Raw genomic sequence first — 19136 nt, forward strand, 5'->3', positions numbered from 1 at the left:
CACAAGTGCTTCAGAGACGTTCGTGGTGAGGCTGGCAGGAATGATGAGTGCTCAGCAACTGCGATGAGTTTACTTGGGCTTGTGAGGGTACAGATGCTTTGCTGTGCAGGCCACAAAGCCAGCACACCACAGGGACCGGGCTCTTCCGGGAAGGTGGCAGCACAGCAGCTTGTTCTAATGGAGACCTAGTTCCTCAGGATACTGGGTGAGAGTCAAAGATGTGACTTCTACTATAAGGTCACAGTGTTAGGATATAGTCAACTCAGAACAGCTCTTGGGATCAGAAGCCTTGCAGTAAGCCTTGACTGGGCTGGAGGGCAAAGCCTCCAGGGAGTGAGTCCTTTCTGGCACCCCTGAAGGGGTGCTGTGTACTTGAGGCAGTCCCACCAAATGGAAGGAAATGTTAGTGCTGCCTTAAGAACTGTCCTTCTGACACTTGACTGAATGATGGGTGTCACCAAGCTCCCTGTCCTCCCCCATCCTGGGCTTCCCTGAGTAGAAATTTGTCTGTAATTTGAGTCTTCTGGATCTACAAACTGTCTAGGCCATAACCTGACTAGAACTACGTGTGAAATGTGGCTACCTCCTTGGCTGTTCATTATGACTAGTTAGGGGTGTGGAGTCGGGCTTTGATATCCTTCCTGCAGAAGGTGCAATGGGGAGGACCTGGGTGCACACAGCTCTCAGGATACCTTTCATCGAGCATGGGTTGTCTGTTTCCTCACGGAGCCAGGCAGACTGAGGACAGGGTCTTATGTCTTGGTGGGTGGGAATGGAGACTAAAAGCAAACTCGGAAATAAGTTGCTAAGTTACACTAGAGAAGTGATGAAGTGGAAGGACGTCCCAGGGAAGCCCAAGAGACAAGGGGAACGTGAACTGAACTTGATGCAAGAGTAGTTTCTCTGGGGAAACACTTGCTTCCTGAGTTGTTGAGATGACACATTCCCCAGGCCAATCTGTAAGCTGCACATGGACGCGGAGTTACACCACCTTCCATTGCCCAACCAGGAGCCTGGCTGCTAGACCGTAGGTGTTTGATGGCACTGGGCAACAGTTCTAACAATTACATGAGTGGTGATCAGGGGAGGGGAGGGGTTGTTCACTCAGGAAACTGGCTTTTTATTACAGGGCCTACGGTGGGGCGGAGTGCCTGCTGAGACCCATATGGAAATTATCACTTCTTTGGTGCGATAATGCCTTCCAGTTGGGCCTGAAAAACAAAAACAAAACTCCATTAATATTTGCATCTTGCCTGGGAGGAATAGCCCAAAGGCTGCCACTCTGAGCGCCCCCCCCCCCTTCTGACTCAGCTCCACATTTTCTAGATTAGCTGGATTCAAGCTTGGCATGCTTTTGTTACATGAGCAGAAACCAGAGCTGTCCTGGTTTCCATACAATAATAGTTCAGTGTATAATAGGAAGCACAGAAGGGGAAATGGAATAAAAGTTGTTGAAACAGTGGTTTCCCATCGCTCCTGCTTTAAGCCTGAGTATGTCCCCTAAGTTAAACATTGGGCTCCCTGGCTTAGTACGGTGGAGCTCTGTTGGACCAGAGGTCTAGGAAACAGAGACAACTTGACACTCAATTAGAAGAAATTGCTACCAGTGAGTAGGGAAAGCATAAGACACTTGGGGCTTATTTACTGAGTTCCTCTAGCAGCCAGCACAGTGATTTACTGCCCTGATAAGTGAACAGACCCTTAAGGTCCATCCTGGGGACTGGAAACACTGCTTTCTTTGTAGTGCAGCTTTGAGTCAATAAAAAGAGCTTTCGGGTAAAGAATCCTTCGCCCTGGGGATTTCAAGGCTGCCTTTGGATGTCAGAAGGATGCTAAGGTATTCAGCTTTGCTCTTGCTGGAACTAAGGAACCAGCTTTGGAATCTGCTGTGTCAACATTTACATCTGGCTGGGGAAGTCTCCAGCTTTTCTTCTAATAGACTCGAGCAACTAAGCAAAATCTCTCATCCTCTGCTGATGGCTCATACAAAGCCTTCCTTATCTCAAGGGCCAGACCTTTTGGCTTTAAGTTAGGGAGGTAGGAGAGAGCTGCTTTATAGGCACCATTTTTTTTTGTTGTTGTTGTTTGGTTAGGTTCCCCCCCACACCCACCCCACCCCGAGACAAGGTTTCTCTGTGTAGTTTTGGTGCCTGTCCTGGATCTCGCTCTGTAGACCAGGCTGGCCTCGAACTCACAGAGATATGTATAGACGCCATATTTAGAAGAGTAATGCTTAAACCTCAGCAAGCCCCAGAACCTTCCGAGGCCTTGTGAAGCTGCGCTGTTGGGCACCAGCTCCATAGCTTCTATTTGGCACATCTAGGGGTGTCCAATAATTATTTATAAAAGTTGCCCTGTGAAAAGGGTGATGCTTGTCTGGGGCTCAGCCTTTGCAGCCAGTGGCCTGGCCTCCTTCCCACTCAGCCCTCTGCCATACACCTAGCGGGCCTTCCCATATACTCCTTATTTCAAAAGCTTTCTCTGCTTTTGCCACAGTGCATCAAGATGCCAGGGTGAGCAAAAGTAGCTACCACACTTAGTTAATCTTTCATTCTATTGGGCATGATAAATTTAATTCAATAGTTATATACATCTCCATTGGCTTTGAAAGTTATAAATTTATAAAACTCAAGTTCCATTTGCTTTTGGGATACCATCTTACAAGGACTCCAGTTTGCAGTAAGGCTCATTAAGGAAGGGAATGGCTCAGTTGCCTTTAGCCTACTGGCTATGGGTGGGATAGGACCTCTGTTGGTCTTTTCTGTGTTGAACACACAGATTGCAAGCCCAGTGCCACTTTGAGATCTGTGGCAGCAGTTAACTCTGCAGCTCACACACGATTGAGCTTGTATGATAATGAGTATTCAGAGACGGGTAATGCCTGGGGGGCACTGACCTTTTTTGAGACAGGGTTTCTCTGTGTAGCTTTGGAGCCTGTCCTGGAACTCTGTAGACCAGGCTAGCCTTGAACTCACAGAGATCTGCCTGCCCCTGACTCCCAAGTGGTGGGATTAAAGGCTTGCACCACCACCTCCCAGCTTTTTAAAAAACTTTTTACAGCCAGGACTGTTACACAGAGGAACCCTGTCTTAAAAAACCCAAAACAAACAAAAACAAACAACTCTTTAAAAGAAAATTAAAAGGAGAGTTGGGCATGGTGGCACATGCCTATAATCCTGGGAGTACAGAGACTATGAAGGAAAGTGTGAGTTTGAGGCTAGCCTGGGCTACATGAGACCCTGTCTCAAAACTCTAAACAAGAAAAAAAAAAGTGAAAAGGAGGGCTGGAGATAGAGTTTAGGGTCTAACACTTGTCCAGTGTCCTTCATGACACTGAATCTCCACTACTACAAACAAACAAAAAACAAACAAACAAACAAACAAACAAACCCCAAAGACTCCAATGTGCTCCTTTACCTTCAGCTGCTGATTGGTCCGCTTCAGGAACTGGATCTCCTCATTGTGTTTCTTCTCCTCCACCTGCCGCCTTTCGCTCTCCCGCTTCTCAGTGGCCTCGCATTTCGCCTTCTGTTCATTCACTTGCCTCTCCAAATCTCTCTTCTCTGTCTCCAAGTCTGCAATCTGAAGATAGAATGGCCGTCATCCTGGGACATCCCCACGTGCATGTGTGTTATGAGAGCCTGGGTGGGGAGACTTAGGACACAAGAGTCCAACCTAAGACGATGCCAGGGTGTGTACTGCCACCCAGTGGGAAGTCAGTGATTGACATGGAGTGTCCTCAGACAAGAAGACCACCTTCTCACTGAGGCCTTGCACTATCAGTGTGGAGGACACGCTCAGGACCAGAATTCGGGGCTGTAATAACAACTGCAAGCCAAGACTAACAGAAAAGCCTGGGAGCCTTGGGGACATGGTGAAGCCCACTCACTTTCCTCTCCATGTCTGACTTCCCCTGTTCGGCCTGCAGTGCCTTCCTCATGCCAAATGCCACGCTGCTCTCATACAGAGTCTGGTAGGCGGCGATGGTCATGCGGATCTCATCCCGGACCCGCAGCAGCAGCAGCCCCCTCTCTGCACAGTTGATGGTGACCTCCCGGATCAGCTCATCTTCCAACATGCACACAGGGAGATAAAAGGCAGTGGTGAGGGGACAGGCACTTAGTCTATGGCGAGCCACCCTTCCTCTTGTGAAGGACTTAGGATGTGTTCTCAGAGGCATGGGTCTGGGGAAATAAAAAACCAGGCACAGTGGCACACATGTAATTCTAGTCCTGGGGAAGTGGAGACAGAAAATCCACTGGAGCTTGCTGGCCAGTTAGTCTTGCTAAATCAAAGAGCACCAGGTTCAGTGAAAGATTCTGTCTCAAAAACTAAGGTAGAGGGGCTGGAGGGATGATTCAGCAGTTAAGATCATTGACTGTTTTTCCAGAAAAATCCATGTTTAGCAGCTAACAACCACCTGAAACTCAGGTTCCAGGGTATCCAATACTCTCTTCCAGCCTCCTTGGGCACAGCATAGATGTGCACAGACATACTTGCAGGTAAAACACCCACTCACACAAAGTTTTTCCGAAAGATCTCAAAAAAAAGTGGAAAATGAGAGAAGTCATTTGACATTGACTTCTGGTCTTAACACGTGCACACACATTCATGCACAAACACATATGTGCACACATACACATGCATACAGCACACACAAAAAATAAAATATGGTCTATAAGAAGGCACTATGAGAGGGCGTTTTCCATGACCTAAGGAACTGACCATACAGTCACTCCTCTGAACCTGACTCTTGAAGAAGCATTCTGTCAGCAAGCTTAGCATGGAAAGAGAGAGACTAGGGCCCCAGGTTTGTTTGTGGTAGCTGGTCCCCTCGCTTCCATGTTCAGGCACAAAGTGGGTACAAGAACTGGCCTTCCCAAATGGTGGTGTTTAAAAACACTCGTGCTAAGCCGGGCAGCAGTGGCGCACACCTTTAATCCCAGCACTCAGGAGGCAGAGGCAGCAGATCTTGAATCCAGGCCCACCAGGCCTAGATATTGAAACCCTGACTTTAAAAAAAAAAAAGCACAGGCTCGTTATGGAAATCTTTAAAAAAAAAAAAAAAGAAGCAAAGACTCAAAATAAGAAGTCTTTTTTCTTACTTTTTTTAATGTAGCCTTGGCTGGCCTGGAATTCACTATGTAGACCAGGTTGACCTCAAACCAGACAGATCTGCCTACCTCCGCCTTCCAAGGGCTTGTATTAAAGGTGTGTACCACCATGCCTGGCTAAAATGGAAGTTCTTACCTTATTCCAAATACCTATTAAGGGGTCAGTGAAATGGTTCAGTGGGTAAAGGCACTTGCCACCATGCCTGATGACCTGAGCCAATCACCAGAACACACAAGGTAGAAGGAGAGAATCAATTCTTGCAAGTTTTCCTCTGACCTCCACACTCATGCCATGGCACATGCGTGCCCCTATAAAAACATGCATGTGCACGTGTGTGCACCCACACCCACACACAAAATAAATCTCAATCTACATAAAAACCAAACAAACATCTGTGAGGGATAAGGCACCTCAGTGACGGTGAATGTCTGGCGCATGGATGACTGGCTGAGGTGGAGACTGGGAAGGGAAGGGAATGTACTCAGCAGCTGTGGGGGAATCAGGAAAAAGAAGAGATGATTTCTAGAGTGCGGGGTGTAGTTTGGGGGTAACCCGGGCATGGTTTTGTGCTAGAAGGAGGCAGACAGTGTATAGTTTTCACCCCACCAAGCCTACTCACCGAAACACTGAGAGTAGAGTTCCCTGCGCACAGGGCAGATGCCTGTCTCCCTGGCCTGTCTCTGCTGAAGCTTCAGGTCCAGCTGCTCCTGCAAATGCACCACATCCATTCTGGTGCTGGGTGTGCTGGACACCTGCTGGATCCATAGCTGTGTGTCTTCCACCCATTCCCTATGACACAGACACAAGCCACCCAATGTGAGCAAATGGCCCTCGGCCCTCGGCACTCTCTGCCTGAGCAGGAGCAAGAGGCAGCATAACCATCATGCCACCAGAATCCACTTCCCTCTCTTTCCCAAGCCACACCCGCTGCTATGCAGCCCCTACAGGACACCTACCTCGGGGTTGGTTAGATGGGCAATCTGCACTGTCCATGAGACCACAACCCTCTGCTCCAGGTCATACCTGCCTAGCACGTTGAGGACAGATGCATGGTCCTGCTGCTTGATTTGAACAGAAGATGCAGTGGGGATTCCCCCACACTGGCTTACGGTGGAGACACGGAACATCATAAACCTCACGCAAGCCACTAGGAAGCATTGGTGTGTGTTGGGAGTGTAGAGGTTCTTGAAGGGCTGTGTTTGCGATGGCTGCCCATAATGAATTCGGTGCTGGAGGCACAGCCAGTTCCTGCAGTGGTGAACTTGCAGGCAGGATAGCAAGGGAGGGAGGGAGGATGTCTATGTTGGTGGGAGAGAATCCACTGAAAAATGACACCTCTCTCTTATCTCCATCTCTGGAGACGATCACAGGTTCTCCGTGTTTCCTTTATTCTGAGAGAAAGCTTTATTGCCTTGGGTAGAAAAATGTCCATTAGGTGGAGGGTTTTTGAGAATTCTAGCTGGGCTATGTAGCCCAGGGTGGCCTTAAATGTTTATCCTCCTGCCTCTGCCTCCTGAGTTCTGGGATTAAAGGTGAGATTCACTGGGCCTTGCTTTATTTGTGGGTTTTTTTTTTTTTAAACATAGACCTTTTTTTTTTTTTTTTCCTGAGACAGGGTTTCTCTGTGTAGCTTTGCGCCTTTCCTGGAACTCACCTTTGTAGCCCAGGCTGGCCTCGAACTCATAGAGATCCGCCTGCCTCTGCCTCCCAAGTGCTGGGATTAAAGGCATGCACCACCACCGCCCTGCTACATTTTTTTTTAAAGATTTATTTATTTATTATGTATATAGAAGAGGGAGCCAGATCTCATTACAGATGGTTGTGAGCCACCATGTGAGTGCTGGGAATTGAACTCAGGACCTCCATTAGAGCAGTCAGTGCTCTTAACCTCTGAGCCATCTGTCCAGCCCTATTTGGAGTTTTTTGAGACACAGCCTTGCTATGTAGCACTAGCTGGTCTGGCATTCCCTTTGTGGTCCAGGCTGGCCTTGACTTTGAGGCAACCTTCCTGTGTCCAGCAGAGTGCTGGGATTAAGCACATGCCACCACACCAGGCTCTCTATGGGGGAATCTTGATGGATGTACCAAGGGAGCAGAATACTGGGAATGGAGTTTAGGAGGAACAGGGCTGGACTAGAGACCCATATTTGAAAGCTGACTGCATAGCTGCCATCTAAAGTCACGAGACTGCTCAGAACATGGAGCGTATGAGGATGGATTTAGAGGTTTCCTTCCTGGCTGTGAGCATCCAGCCATACTTAGACTCCATGAAATCAAGAAAGCTGAGCAAAAACCCAAGGCAGAAAACAGGTAAACTTCCTGGCCCCACATAGGTAAATTTCCTGGCCCCACACACCCAAGTTCTGGAGACAAGAGCTTGGACCTTTTCCCAGCTACTGCTTCTCCCACCCCACCCCGTTTTTTATTTTTATTATTTTTATTTTTTACCTTGGAGGCAAGATGGCATTCAAGATTTCTTCTGCCTGTTTTGCAGGATCTGGGACACAGGAAGTCGAGGGTAGCTTGGCCTTGGGTGGCTGTGGGACTGGACCCGAGGGTCCAGGCTGCTGGAGGCTGACTTTCAGGGGCCGAGCCTAAGAGACAGGTGAGACAGGACCTCCAGATTGTTCCAGCTCTTGTACAGCCTTCCCCATTTCCAGCCGGCTTCCCTCATCTGTGGTCTCAACAGAGTATGAGCTGAAGAGACCAAGAGGGATATCTGGCTCTGGCCCTGTGTTTGAACTGGTGTCCCCCCCCCCCCCCGCCCCACTGGTGTTTCTAGAGCGAGTGGTCAGGCCTCTGCTCTGACTCTCTAGAGATGGGGAAGTCACTACCTGGCCTATACTTGGACCTGACTACCACAAGCCCACAAGTCCATTTCCCTGTGACTTCTCATCTTAAATCTGTCCTTTAGGGTCACAGCTAGGCTTGTCTGATTCCTCTCCCCACCTCCGTCGTCCTTGTCCCAATCCCCTTGGCTGTCAGTCCCAGCAATGCCTGTCTCCTGAAATTCCAGAGGTTCTCAAAGCTAGGATGTCTTTCCCCATGGGAATTTGTAGGATCTCGCATCCCCTGAGACCTGTTCATACCTTGGGGCTCCGTTTTTCGGTGTTCCGGCTCACCAATACCGGGGTGTCATATTTGAGCAGAGAGTCTGCGGGGGGTATCATGGTGGCAGCAGGGGTGCCAACTCTGTAGCGGCCCCTCCAGGTGGGGTCTTGTTTGCGGTCACCATGGAAACCCCTCCTCGCCTTGCCCCATGGATGGGGCGGGGCTTCATAGGGAGGTGGAGCTGGCCGCGTGCAAGTTTTGTTCTACTGAGCCGGCTCCGCACACTCTAGGCTTCTTGGTAAACAAGACTGGAGCCCTACCGCTAGGTCTGATAAGGGATGTGATGACATGGGCAAACCATCTTCCTGAGCCTTAAAATGGAAGTTATCTCCTGACTCCTTAGATTGTTTGGCAACGATTGGCACTGGGAAGGCGAGGCTGGTGGCTCTCTGTGAGTTCCAGGACAGCCAAGGCTACATAAAGACACAGTCTCAAGAAACAAAAAATTTCCTATTATCGAGTACTTGTCTGTGTATTGTTAACCATCAACAATCCGCCACGAACAGCGTTGGATTAGCTTTCCCACATAAGACTTTTCTTTTTTTAAAAGCCGGGCAGTGGTGGCGCACGCCTTTAATCCCAGCGCTCGGGAGGTAGAGGCAGGCAGATCTTCGAGTTTGAGATCAGCCTGGTCTGAGTGAGTGAGTTCTAGGACAGCCAGGGCTGCATATAAAAATCCTGTTTAGAAAAACAAAACAAAACAAATTTTTGGTCATTTTTTGAGGCCTTGGGGATTGCCCTCGGGGCTTTGCACAAGCGAGGCAAAAGCTCACTTTACAACTAAGCTACATCCCCAGGCTTTCCGCCACTTTTAATTTCTATTTGGCCGTGCCGCGGATGGAATCCAGGGCTTCGGGCTCGGCTAGGCAATCGCTCTACCCGAGAGACAACTTTTTCAAAATTTGAGACAGAGTCTAAATTGCCCAGGCTGGCCTCGAATTTACAGCGATCCTCCTGCCTCAGCCTTCCGAGGTCTGGCCCTGACTTTTCAGTCCTCCAGTCTCACTTCCCCAGCAGCCGGGATGCCCGGGACCATCAGCAGGTGTCCCCAGCGTGTGAACCCAATCGCCTGCGGCCCCGCCCACCGGGGGGGGTGGGGGAACCTCGCCGTGAGGGCTTCTGGGATAGCAGGCTGCCCGGAAGCAGAAGTGCAAAGGTCGGCCCGTCACTTCCTTCGGCTCGAGTGGCTCAACGGACCGTGCAAGTGGCTCTCGGCCGGGCCGCAGGATGAAGGCGGGCAAGAGCGAGCGGGAGCGAAGCGGCCGGCGGCGACACCGGGCTGACGACGCGCTGGCGACCGTGGTGGTGAAGCAGGAGCGTCTGAGCCCCGAACCTGTCGCGCACCGCCGGCCCGATGCCCCAGCCGCTAGCTCGTCCCCGCCCGCCACTGAGCCGGGCCGCACCGGCCACCGCGGGAGTCGAGCCCGGGGAGCGAGCCGGTGAGAGGGACGCGGCCGGGATGGCGCGGGGCCCGGGCGGTGCGAGCGACTCAGGGTGCAGAGCACCTGTTGAGTTGAAACGAGGTTCCCCCGCCTGCCCATGGTGGACGGTAGGAATGTCTTTCCACTTGCCTGCCGCCAAAGAGTGCCTCACGTTGGGTCTTGGCGACTTCTTCGCAGCACTCATTCTCGGATGCCTCCGTACGGCATCGATTTACTGAGTGCATAGTGTGGGCTAGAGATCAGTTGAGGTATTGGGCCGTATGTGAAGAAGAGAGATGGTTTGACCCTGGCGAAATTGGGCAAGCCCTAACCCTAAGAAGGAAAATAAGTAGATAGATTCAATTAGTGTTAAGGATCAATTAAAACAGTAATGTGGTAGTGAGACGTTGAGTGAAAAGAGGAGAGGGCTCGTACAGAGGTGCCATTGAAGCTGAGACCTGACCTATAAGATCGACCCATCCTCTTGAGTCAAGAATCTTAACAATCCAGGGACAACCCAATGTCGTCCGTCGGGCATGCTTGTAATCCAGTAGTGGGGATGCTGAGGCGGGAGGATCTTGAGTCCCAGGCTGAGTTATGTACACACACGCACACGCACACGCACGAGATCATGACAGAGAAAAGTATATGCAAAGACTGGAGTGGAATTGTGTTTGTTTTAAAAGTTGAACCAAAACAGCCAGTGTATCTGGAATTGAGCGATGAAGGAGGAGCATTGTAGGCTGGTAGGAATGACGTGGGGTGGAAGACAGGGTGGGACCCTAGGACCTGCCCAGGGATTGGATGTGTTTGTTGGAGAAGGGAGTGTGTTAGTGAGAAAAAAAAAACCCAGGCAAGATTGACTTCCTAGATAGTGGTGCCAATTAGTAGGATGACAGACTGGGAGAAGAAAGGTTTTTAAGGCTTTGGGGTTCAAGAATTAGGTTATCTAAGTGAGAAAGCTTAAGCAGGCAGTGAGTGTGTGTGTGTGTGTGTGTGTGTGTGTGTGTTCGGGAGAAGTGACTAGGAAAGTGAAAGCCTGACCCCCCTAGTGATCTCACAAATGTGTTGTGTTTAGTAGGCGAGCCTGATCCTTGAAGCTAATTTATTTGGGGGAAGGGACATTGAGGTAAAATCCTGTGTACCATGCTCTGAAAAAGGTCCCCAGCCAAAAAGAAAAACAAGTCCTCAGGGAGAAGAAGCAAGTCTCCACGGACTAAGAGAAGCCGGAGTCCCCACTACTCCACGGTCAAAGTGAAGCAGGTGAGTGAGTGGGCAGGAGCCTCTGATAGGAAGTTCAAATCTAGAGCTGTTGCTGGACCCAAAGAGGGTCTGCACCTATGTGTGTACATGTTTCCTTGTCCTGGCAGTGGGTTTTCCTAAAAACTGGATATGTGTGTGCGGTTGTTCTACATGAAAATTTAAACATGGAGGAAATTACTGATTTGATTCTGATAACTCTTTGTCAGGAATAATACAGAGATGTACATTTCCTTGTTTCTCCCAGTGGTAACTTCTCACCCAACTGTGGGCAGTATCGTAGTCAGGATATAGACATTTCACGGCTGTTGAGATGCCATTCCCTTCTGTCTTTATCCTTCCTTACCTCCGGGCCTCTTCTCTGTTTCTCATGTCTTGGATGCACATCGTTTATGGTACTCTCTAAAGCAGCACGGATGGCACAGCTTTGACCTGTGAGTGCCCACCTACTCCAGGACCCTTTTTTCAAAGGACATTGTTATTTTATTCCACATTGAAAATCAGTCAGCATATGCCTGTCATTCTGCCAATACCATGCTGTCTCAATTACCACATTTAAATAATCTTGAAACTGAGTGTCCTGATTCCTTTTACTTTAGTCTTTCAAAAATGATCTTAGCTGCTCTAGTTCCTTTGTCTGCATCTCTGTAAATGTTACAACAGTCTTAAATGTGTGTGTGTGTGATAAATATATATATTCTTTTGCATCTGTATGAGTGTTTTGCCTGCCTGCATGTATGTATGTATGTGTACTGTGTGTATGTCTGGTGCCCACAGAGTCCAGAAGAGGGTACCAGATTCCCTAGAACTTGAGTTAAGGATGGTTGTAAGATACCATGTGGGTATTGGGACCTGACCCAGGTCCTCTGGAGAACAAAAAGTGCTTTTAGCTGCTGAGTTATCTTCCAGGTTTTCTAGCAGTGTCTTGCTCGGGGCAGGTGTGGTGGTGTATGCATGTAATCCTACACTGAGTCAGGAGGATCACAAGTTCAGGACTGTTTTAAAAGCTTGGTGAGCTTTTCAAAAAGTGACACTGTCTCAGAAGTGAAGAGGGCTGGGGCTAAAGTTTAGAAGTAGAGTGCTTACCTGGCCTGAATTCCAGTCCCATTACCATTACGAATGTATTTATATTAATGGAATATTACTCAGCCATAAAAGGAAGAAAATTCTAACACGTTACAAGATGACTGAACCCTGATGACTTGCTTAATAAACCAGGTAGAAAAAGACAAAAATTGTATGATTCCACATCTTTGTAGTTGAGACAGTTGGTCTGCTAATTAGGGCCAGACTGGCCTGAAACTTGCTTGGTAGTTAGCCTAGGCAGGCCTAGAACTCTGGTTTTTTGTTTTTGTTTTTGTTTTTTTTTGGGGGGGCGCGTACGAGACAGGGTTTCTCTGTGTAGCTTTGTGCCTTTCCTGGAACTTATAGAGTTCTGCCTGGCTCTGCCTCCCGATGTGCTGGGATTAAAGGGGTGCGCCCTCACCGCCCAGCAAGGTTTATTTATTTATTATGTATTCAGTGTCCTGCCTGCATGTATCTCTGCAGGCCAGAAGAGGGCACCAGATCTCTTACAGATGGTTGTGAGCCACCATGTGGTTGCTGGAAATTGAACTCAGGACCTCTGGAAGAATAGCCAGTGCTCTTAACCCCTGAGCCATCTCTCTAGTCCTAGAACTCTGGTTTTTTGAGACAGGGTTTCTCTGTGCAGTCCTGGCTATCCCAGAACTCACTCTGTAGACCAGGCTGGCCTCAAACTCACTGGCCTCTGCCTCCTAAGTGCTGGGATTAAAGCCGAAAGCCACCACCACCTGGCTAGGCCTAGAACACTTGATTCTCCTGCCTCGGCCTCCTGAGTGCTGATATTATGGGTGTACCATCAATCAGACTCCACCAGTGGTCTGTCCCCTCCCCTGTGCAGATAGTTTCTCTTCCTCGCTAGATCACTTGGTTGGCATGGAACCCTGCCTCTGCTTCCCGAGTGCTGGCATTAAAGGTGTGCAGCCTAGGCCCTTCTCTTTTGATAGTAGCTATTCCTGACCTTTTTAGTTTTGCTAATCTGAGAAAATGTCTATTCTTTTAGCATTGATGCTCTGGTTCCTAGTGAGATGGGGGTTACTAAGTGTTAGCTTCTTCTGGAGACTGCTGTTGATAGGCTTTGCCTGCGACTGCCTGCCTTACTGATTGATTTCTCATTGGTCTATTTTTGTTGTTGTTTTTTCCAGGCAGGGTTTCTTTGTGTGATAGTCTTGCTGTGTAATAACCTGCTGGAACTCTGCAGACCAGGCTGGCCTCAAACTCACCAAGACCCACCTGCCTCTGCCTCCTGAGTGCTGGGTTCAAAAGCATGTGCCTCTACTGGCCGGCTCTCATTGATCTACTGCTGTGTGATGTGTATTGTAGTTTTTGCCAGGGCTGATTTTCAATATGTGTCTCCATTTTGTCAGAAGTTTGGAAACTGCCGAGTACCTTCTTGTAGGTTTCTTAAGGCTTTCATGTTTCTGAAGTTTATTCCTAGATGTTTGAATAATCTTTCTAATTGTTGAAATTGGAGCTTTTGAAATTATTTCAGTTTCCTTTTTGACTTATGAGGAAGTTAACTTTTTCCTTTATGTATCTTAAATGTGACTGTTCTGAAGTTTTCTTTTCTTTCTTTCTTTTTTTTTTTTTTAATTCCTTTTTTTTGGGGGGGGGTGGGTTTCAGGTAGCCCAAGCTGTCCTGGAACTCACTCTGTAGACCAGGCTGGCTTCAAACTCAGTGATCTGCCTGCCCGGCTACTCTGTGCTATTTTCTACACATTGCTGCCTTTTGAGTTTGCCTGAAGATGACTGAAGGGAATATTATTTCTCCCTTTCAGCCTCTTATTTTGAGGGCTCTGGATGTGGGCTTGGGCTATCAGGCCTTTATTTGAGGAACAGCATGGAATATATAGTCTTAATGGCCCTCCAGGGGAACAGAACTACCACAGATAGTCTTGTGTGGATAGGAATTTGTTCTGAATACCAGCATCCAGGTCACAGATGTAGTGGTGTTTTTTTGATGTTTAATTATTTTATGTGTGGGTGTTTTGTCTGCATGGATGTTTGTGCACTATATAGATGCAGTGTCCACATACGCCACAAGAGGGCATTGGATCCCTTTGAAACTGTAGTTACAGATGGTTGTGAACAGCTATGTGGATGTTGGGAACTGAACCTGGGTCCTCTGGAACAGAAGTCAGTGCTCTTAACGGCCAAGCCATCTCCCCAGCCCTGGCAGCTTATTCACAGAGTAGAAGCTATCTTTCCTTTACTGAATACATCTTAATTTCAGGAACGTGAGGACCATCCAAGGAGAGGACGAGAGGATCGGCAGCATCGGGAGCCATTAGAACAGGAGCAAAGGAGAGCTCGTAACAGTGAGCGTGAGCGAGACCGGCACCGGGGCCATTCCCGCCAAAAGAGGAGCTCTGATGAGAGGCCTATCAGTGGGCAGGGTCGGGATCGAGACAGCCAGAATCTCCAGGCCCAGGAAGAAGAGAGGGACTTTCATAATGCCAGGCGCCGGGAGCATCGCCAGCAGAATGAGGGTGCTGGCGGTGAGGCTGAGGAGGTGATCCCTCGCCCTGCTGGTAACAGAGGCAAAGAGGTGCCTGTTAAAGAAAAACCAAGCTTTGAACTCTCTGGAGCACTTCTTGAGGACACCAATACCTTCCGGGGTGTGGTTATTAAATACAGTGAGCCCCCAGAAGCCCGGATCCCCAAAAAACGGTGGCGTCTCTACCCCTTTAAAAATGATGAGGTACTTCCAGTCATGTACATCCATCGGCAGAGTGCTTACCTTCTGGGTCGACACCGCCGCATCGCCGACATTCCCATCGACCATCCCTCTTGCTCAAAGCAGCATGCAGTCTTCCAGTACCGGTAGGTAGACCAGAGGGAGAGCTAGAAAGGGGGCTGGAGTGAGTGTCTCACTGAGGATTCTACAGCTGTGCGTGTAGAAATGCAGAAGAGCCCATTACCATTGTAGCTAATGAGCTGGGCTGAAAGAGTCTGACAGTCCTTGAGTAATCTCTCTCTTTTTTTTTTTTTTTTTTTTTTTTTTTTAAGATTTATTTATTTATTATGTATACAGTGTTCTGTCTGCACATATCCCTGCAGGCCAGAAGAGGGCACCAGATCTCATTACAGATGGTTGTGAGCCACCATGTGGTTGCTGGGAATTGAACTCAGGACCTCTGGAAGAACAGCCAGTGCTCTTAACCGCTGAGCCATCTCTCCAGCCCCCTTGAGTAATCTCTTAACGTTTGTATGAGAGTCTTGAACTTGATATCAGAAACCCAGATATTAGCCCCTACCATTGCGGTGGTGCGGGCCTGTAATCCAAGTCTTAGGAGGCCAAGCAGGAAGATTGGCATACCCTCTAGGCATGGGCTATGTACCAAGACCCCATCTCAAAAAGAAAGGAAGGAAGGAAGGAAAGAAAGAAAGTCATGCCCCACTCTGGACCTGTGTCCACCTGCCCCCGGGGCTGTAATGAGGACCAAGTAGAAGTAGAAGCCGGAGTCAGAATGCCAGGTATACCTTGGCTGAATCTGCTGCTTGGACCTGACACCTTTACCAACTGATCCTAAACACTTCCCTGAGGAAAACAGGACCAGTGTTAACATCCTCATTTGACAGCCGAGACTGTCAGCTAATGTCAGTAAATGATCTTCAGAGCAGAACTCTGTCTCATATCTAGCCCTTGACTCTCAAGTCCTAATTCTGATGTTTTTCCCCATTTGGACTGGTGCTAAAGTAGGTGTACAGCACTGGGGAAGTATGTTAGTAGCCCTAACAAGAGGCCCTGAGTTCTACACTGGGATCTTTCATGGCCGCCCATCCCCGCCCACCACTCCCAGCCAGCTCTGCCTTTCTCCTAGGTGTATTTAAACTGCTTCCGGTTTCCCCATCCCAGGCAGTTCTTCCCTGTGACCTTCCAGTTTTCATTTGAACCGTGGTCAAGCCAGGTCGGTGGCATCTAGATCTGTAGCAGAGAGCTTCAGAGGAGATGGTCTCTGCTAGGACTTGGCTCACGGGCTTCTCTCCCCGGTCTCTTCTAGGCTTGTGGAGCACACGCGTGCTGACGGCACGGTTGGTCGGAGGGTCAAGCCCTACATCATTGACCTCGGCTCAGGCAACGGAACCTTCTTGAACAACAAGCGTATTGAGCCACAGAGATACTATGAACTGAAGGAAAAAGATGTTCTTAAATTTGGGTTCAGCAGCAGAGAATATGTCTTGCTCCACGAGTCTTCAGACACCTCTGAAGTAGACAGGAAGGAAGACGAAGATGAGGAGGAGGAGGAGATGGTGTCTGACAGCTAGCAACTGAGAAGCACCCCACTTTTAGAAACCGTTCCTAATGGAGGCCGTGGGGTTGACTCTCCAGCGCCTCTTCTTGCCTTAAGTCTTTCCTCTGTTGCTGCCCAACTGTCTTGCAGTATGAGAACTCTGACCTCGTGTTGTTGAACTTGGCACAGCAGCCGCCTGCCTGTGGGCGCTTGTCTTCAGAACAGTCTCACCAATTACAGCAGGTTGAGTTTCGGTCAGAATGTGTGGCTGTGGTGGGCGCCTTCAGAACTGCTGCACAGGAACATTAAGCCCTTGGAAAGGGGATTGTGGCTTGTTCTCTCTGTACAGTTTCTTATTTATATAGTCGTTGAGCTTTGTGGACCAGGAGTTTTGTTTTGGGGACAAACCCTGGAGCAGAGAATCTCAGTAAGCTTTGGGTGTCACCAGAACAACCTCCAGCATATACCAAAGCTTTGACCCGGGTCAGCTCTTGAGTCATAGAAGCTGATTTTGCACTTCTTTTTGGGGGGTGACCATTTACCACATGACCTCATTATTGACTGTCGAAGCTAAACAGACACTCTACAACGCCTGTGTAGACATGACTGTGTAGGGAGGTCATGGCTTCTACCAACGGGTGCTGGTGTCCTATCATGCACTGGGTTGTGGAGCTGCGTCCTGTGAGGATTCCTGATTCCCCATGAAACACGGACATGACAGTTTTGATCATCTGGTCTTTCTTCAGCTTTGCATTTTTATTCAGATGTTACCTCTCTTTTCTCCCTTTGAGAAACACACTGACGTTGACTTTGTAGCAGGGGCCTTGCTGTGGCCTAAGGTCGTGTGTATGTGTCTAAAGGAGGTTTGTAGCTTCTGCGTTTCTGTTTCATCTTTGACCATGTGTTTGTATTTACTTCCCAAGGGTGGAAAGCTAGGGGAAGCCCAGCTTCTGAACTTCCCACCTGGGCTCTGTCTGTGTAAGTAGAAAGAAAGTCATTACTTACAGTATGTGTGCTTGTAAATGGTGTGTTTCAGAGCTATGTGCTGATCTTCATATGACACTGTTTTGTGATAGAAATAATACCACATGATAGGCAAAGGCCTGTCTGCATTTGGAGAGCAGGTTTTCATTTATATGTATTTTTGAGATGTAAAAAAAAAATAAAATTTGTAAATATAGCCCCATTTTAGAGGGTAATACTTTCCTAGCATAAAGGACTTTTGTTCATAGGTGTGTTTGCTCCTAAAGGGAGCTATCGGTGTTTGAGGTTAAAGGTGTGTGAGTGTATAGGGGATTGGGGAGAGAGACCCAGAAGTACTGAGGACAGGAGCCTCATATCAGCAAGGAGGGCATGGGTCAGTGGAATCACCAGTGCTTTTTTGAACTGTCGGGGAAGGTTTGTGTAGATGGCCCTTCATGTGGTGAAAAACATCATCAGGACCACTTCATCAGGTCACGGTGATGAGGGCGGGGACACAAAGGGAGGTGATACTACTCAGACTGTTGATGCTCTTAACTTCCTCCTGGGGTTAGACTTTAGGATGCTGATAAATAGACGTCTTTGCTTTCTGTCGTCACTGTCTCACTTGTACTAAGGGCTAGAGGCTGGCTAGTGCAGCAGGCGCGGCTCAGGAATGTGCATTCAGAAGAGAGCAACACAGTCCCTACTGTGTCCAGAAAGCAGATTGTACTTGGATGGACTTTTTTCAATCCAGACAAGGTTTTCTGTCCGGGATTCCACAAGAATATGCCATCCTACTCCAGGGCCTCCTTGTCCAGTGATAGTTTGGGGATTTGCTTTCTTGACAAACACTGGCAGATGACCACTTTGCCTACACCTTTTAGTAAAGAGGTCCCAGTAACCAGAAGTGGTGACTCATGCCTGTAATTATGGCCCTGGAGAGGCTGATTGAAGAGGATTGCTGCAAATGTTAGGAGACATGGACTGTGAGGCAGCCTGGTCTACATAGTGAGACTTTCATCTCAACAACAAAAATGCCCCAATTCTATTGATTGTGAACGTTTGCTTTAGTGGAGCAATGGCGTCCTAGGTTAATTTCATGTCAGACATCTGCGAAGATGTCCTTGTTCATCTGTCTTCCCTTGCCCTGTTGAAGTACAGCTGTGTGCGAAACAGCTCTTTGCTGTTGAGCTCCTACACCAAGTTCTCCTTGGTGGTCCCCAGATTTGCAGAGGTGGGAAAAAGACTTTAGATGTGGGCTACTGGGAGGGCTCAGCTAATAAAGGCGCTTGCCACCAGGCCTGAAATTGATCCCCAGAACCCACATGATGGAAGGACAAGCAGTTCTCACAAGCTGTCCTCAGACCTCCACGTCTGTGTATGTACACAAGATAAATACTATAAAAGTCCTCACCGATGCGCTCAGCTACAGTTGTTTGTCTTGTTCTGACAATATCAAAGATAGCTCATGAAGTGCAAATGCTCATGGCTCTTTCAGATACTTGTACTGTGTGTCTCAGTGGTATGTGGACAATAGGAGTAATCAGTTGAGATTGTGGTATTTGAAACAGGATACTATAGCTCAAGCTGGTCTGGAATTCACCTTGTAGTCCAGTCCATCCTTAAACTATTGGCAGTCCTGTCTCAGCAAGTGTCTCCCCGTCTGGTAACACTTCCAGGTCTTCACTATGGTCTTCCAGCATCAATCTGTGCACCCAAAGGAACTGGCCCTAGAAACAAACCATCAACATCAACAAGGTCCTGTAGTTCATGCACAAACCCCTGGCATCCTTTGAATGCAAGCTCTGCTTGATGCTGCATAATGAGGACAGCTACCGGGCTCACACCCAAGGAAAGAAACAGCAGACCAACTTGGCCCTGCAAGTTGCCAAGGAGGCTTGTACCCTAGGCCAGGGTGGAGGCGAAGTTTATAAAAGTTGACCAGCAGGGC

The 19136-nt window shown here is 48.5% G+C and overlaps 2 protein-coding genes across 2 annotated transcripts; one reads left to right on the top strand and one right to left on the bottom strand.

The window, feature by feature from the left end:
• Positions 1-1128: 1128 nt before the first annotated feature.
• Dnali1 (dynein axonemal light intermediate chain 1) lies at positions 1129-9312 on the bottom strand. The gene is made up of 6 exons (XM_059254944.1): positions 8205-9312; positions 7564-7709; positions 5735-5904; positions 3890-4068; positions 3418-3582; positions 1129-1211 (listed from the first exon to the last, which is right to left on the bottom strand). Exons 1-6 carry the CDS (start codon positions 8283-8285, stop codon positions 1176-1178), a joined length of 777 nt encoding a protein of 258 aa, XP_059110927.1. The 5' UTR covers positions 8286-9312; the 3' UTR covers positions 1129-1175.
• Positions 8853-17408, top strand: Snip1 (Smad nuclear interacting protein 1). The gene is made up of 4 exons (XM_059254943.1): positions 8853-9665; positions 10808-10910; positions 14221-14810; positions 15992-17408. Exons 1-4 carry the CDS (start codon positions 9454-9456, stop codon positions 16254-16256), a joined length of 1170 nt encoding a protein of 389 aa, XP_059110926.1. The 5' UTR covers positions 8853-9453; the 3' UTR covers positions 16257-17408.
• Positions 17409-19136: the final 1728 nt, after the last annotated feature.

This window comes from Peromyscus eremicus, chromosome 2, assembly GCF_949786415.1.
Source record: "Peromyscus eremicus chromosome 2, PerEre_H2_v1, whole genome shotgun sequence".
NCBI classification, from domain to species: Eukaryota; Metazoa; Chordata; class Mammalia; order Rodentia; family Cricetidae; genus Peromyscus; species Peromyscus eremicus.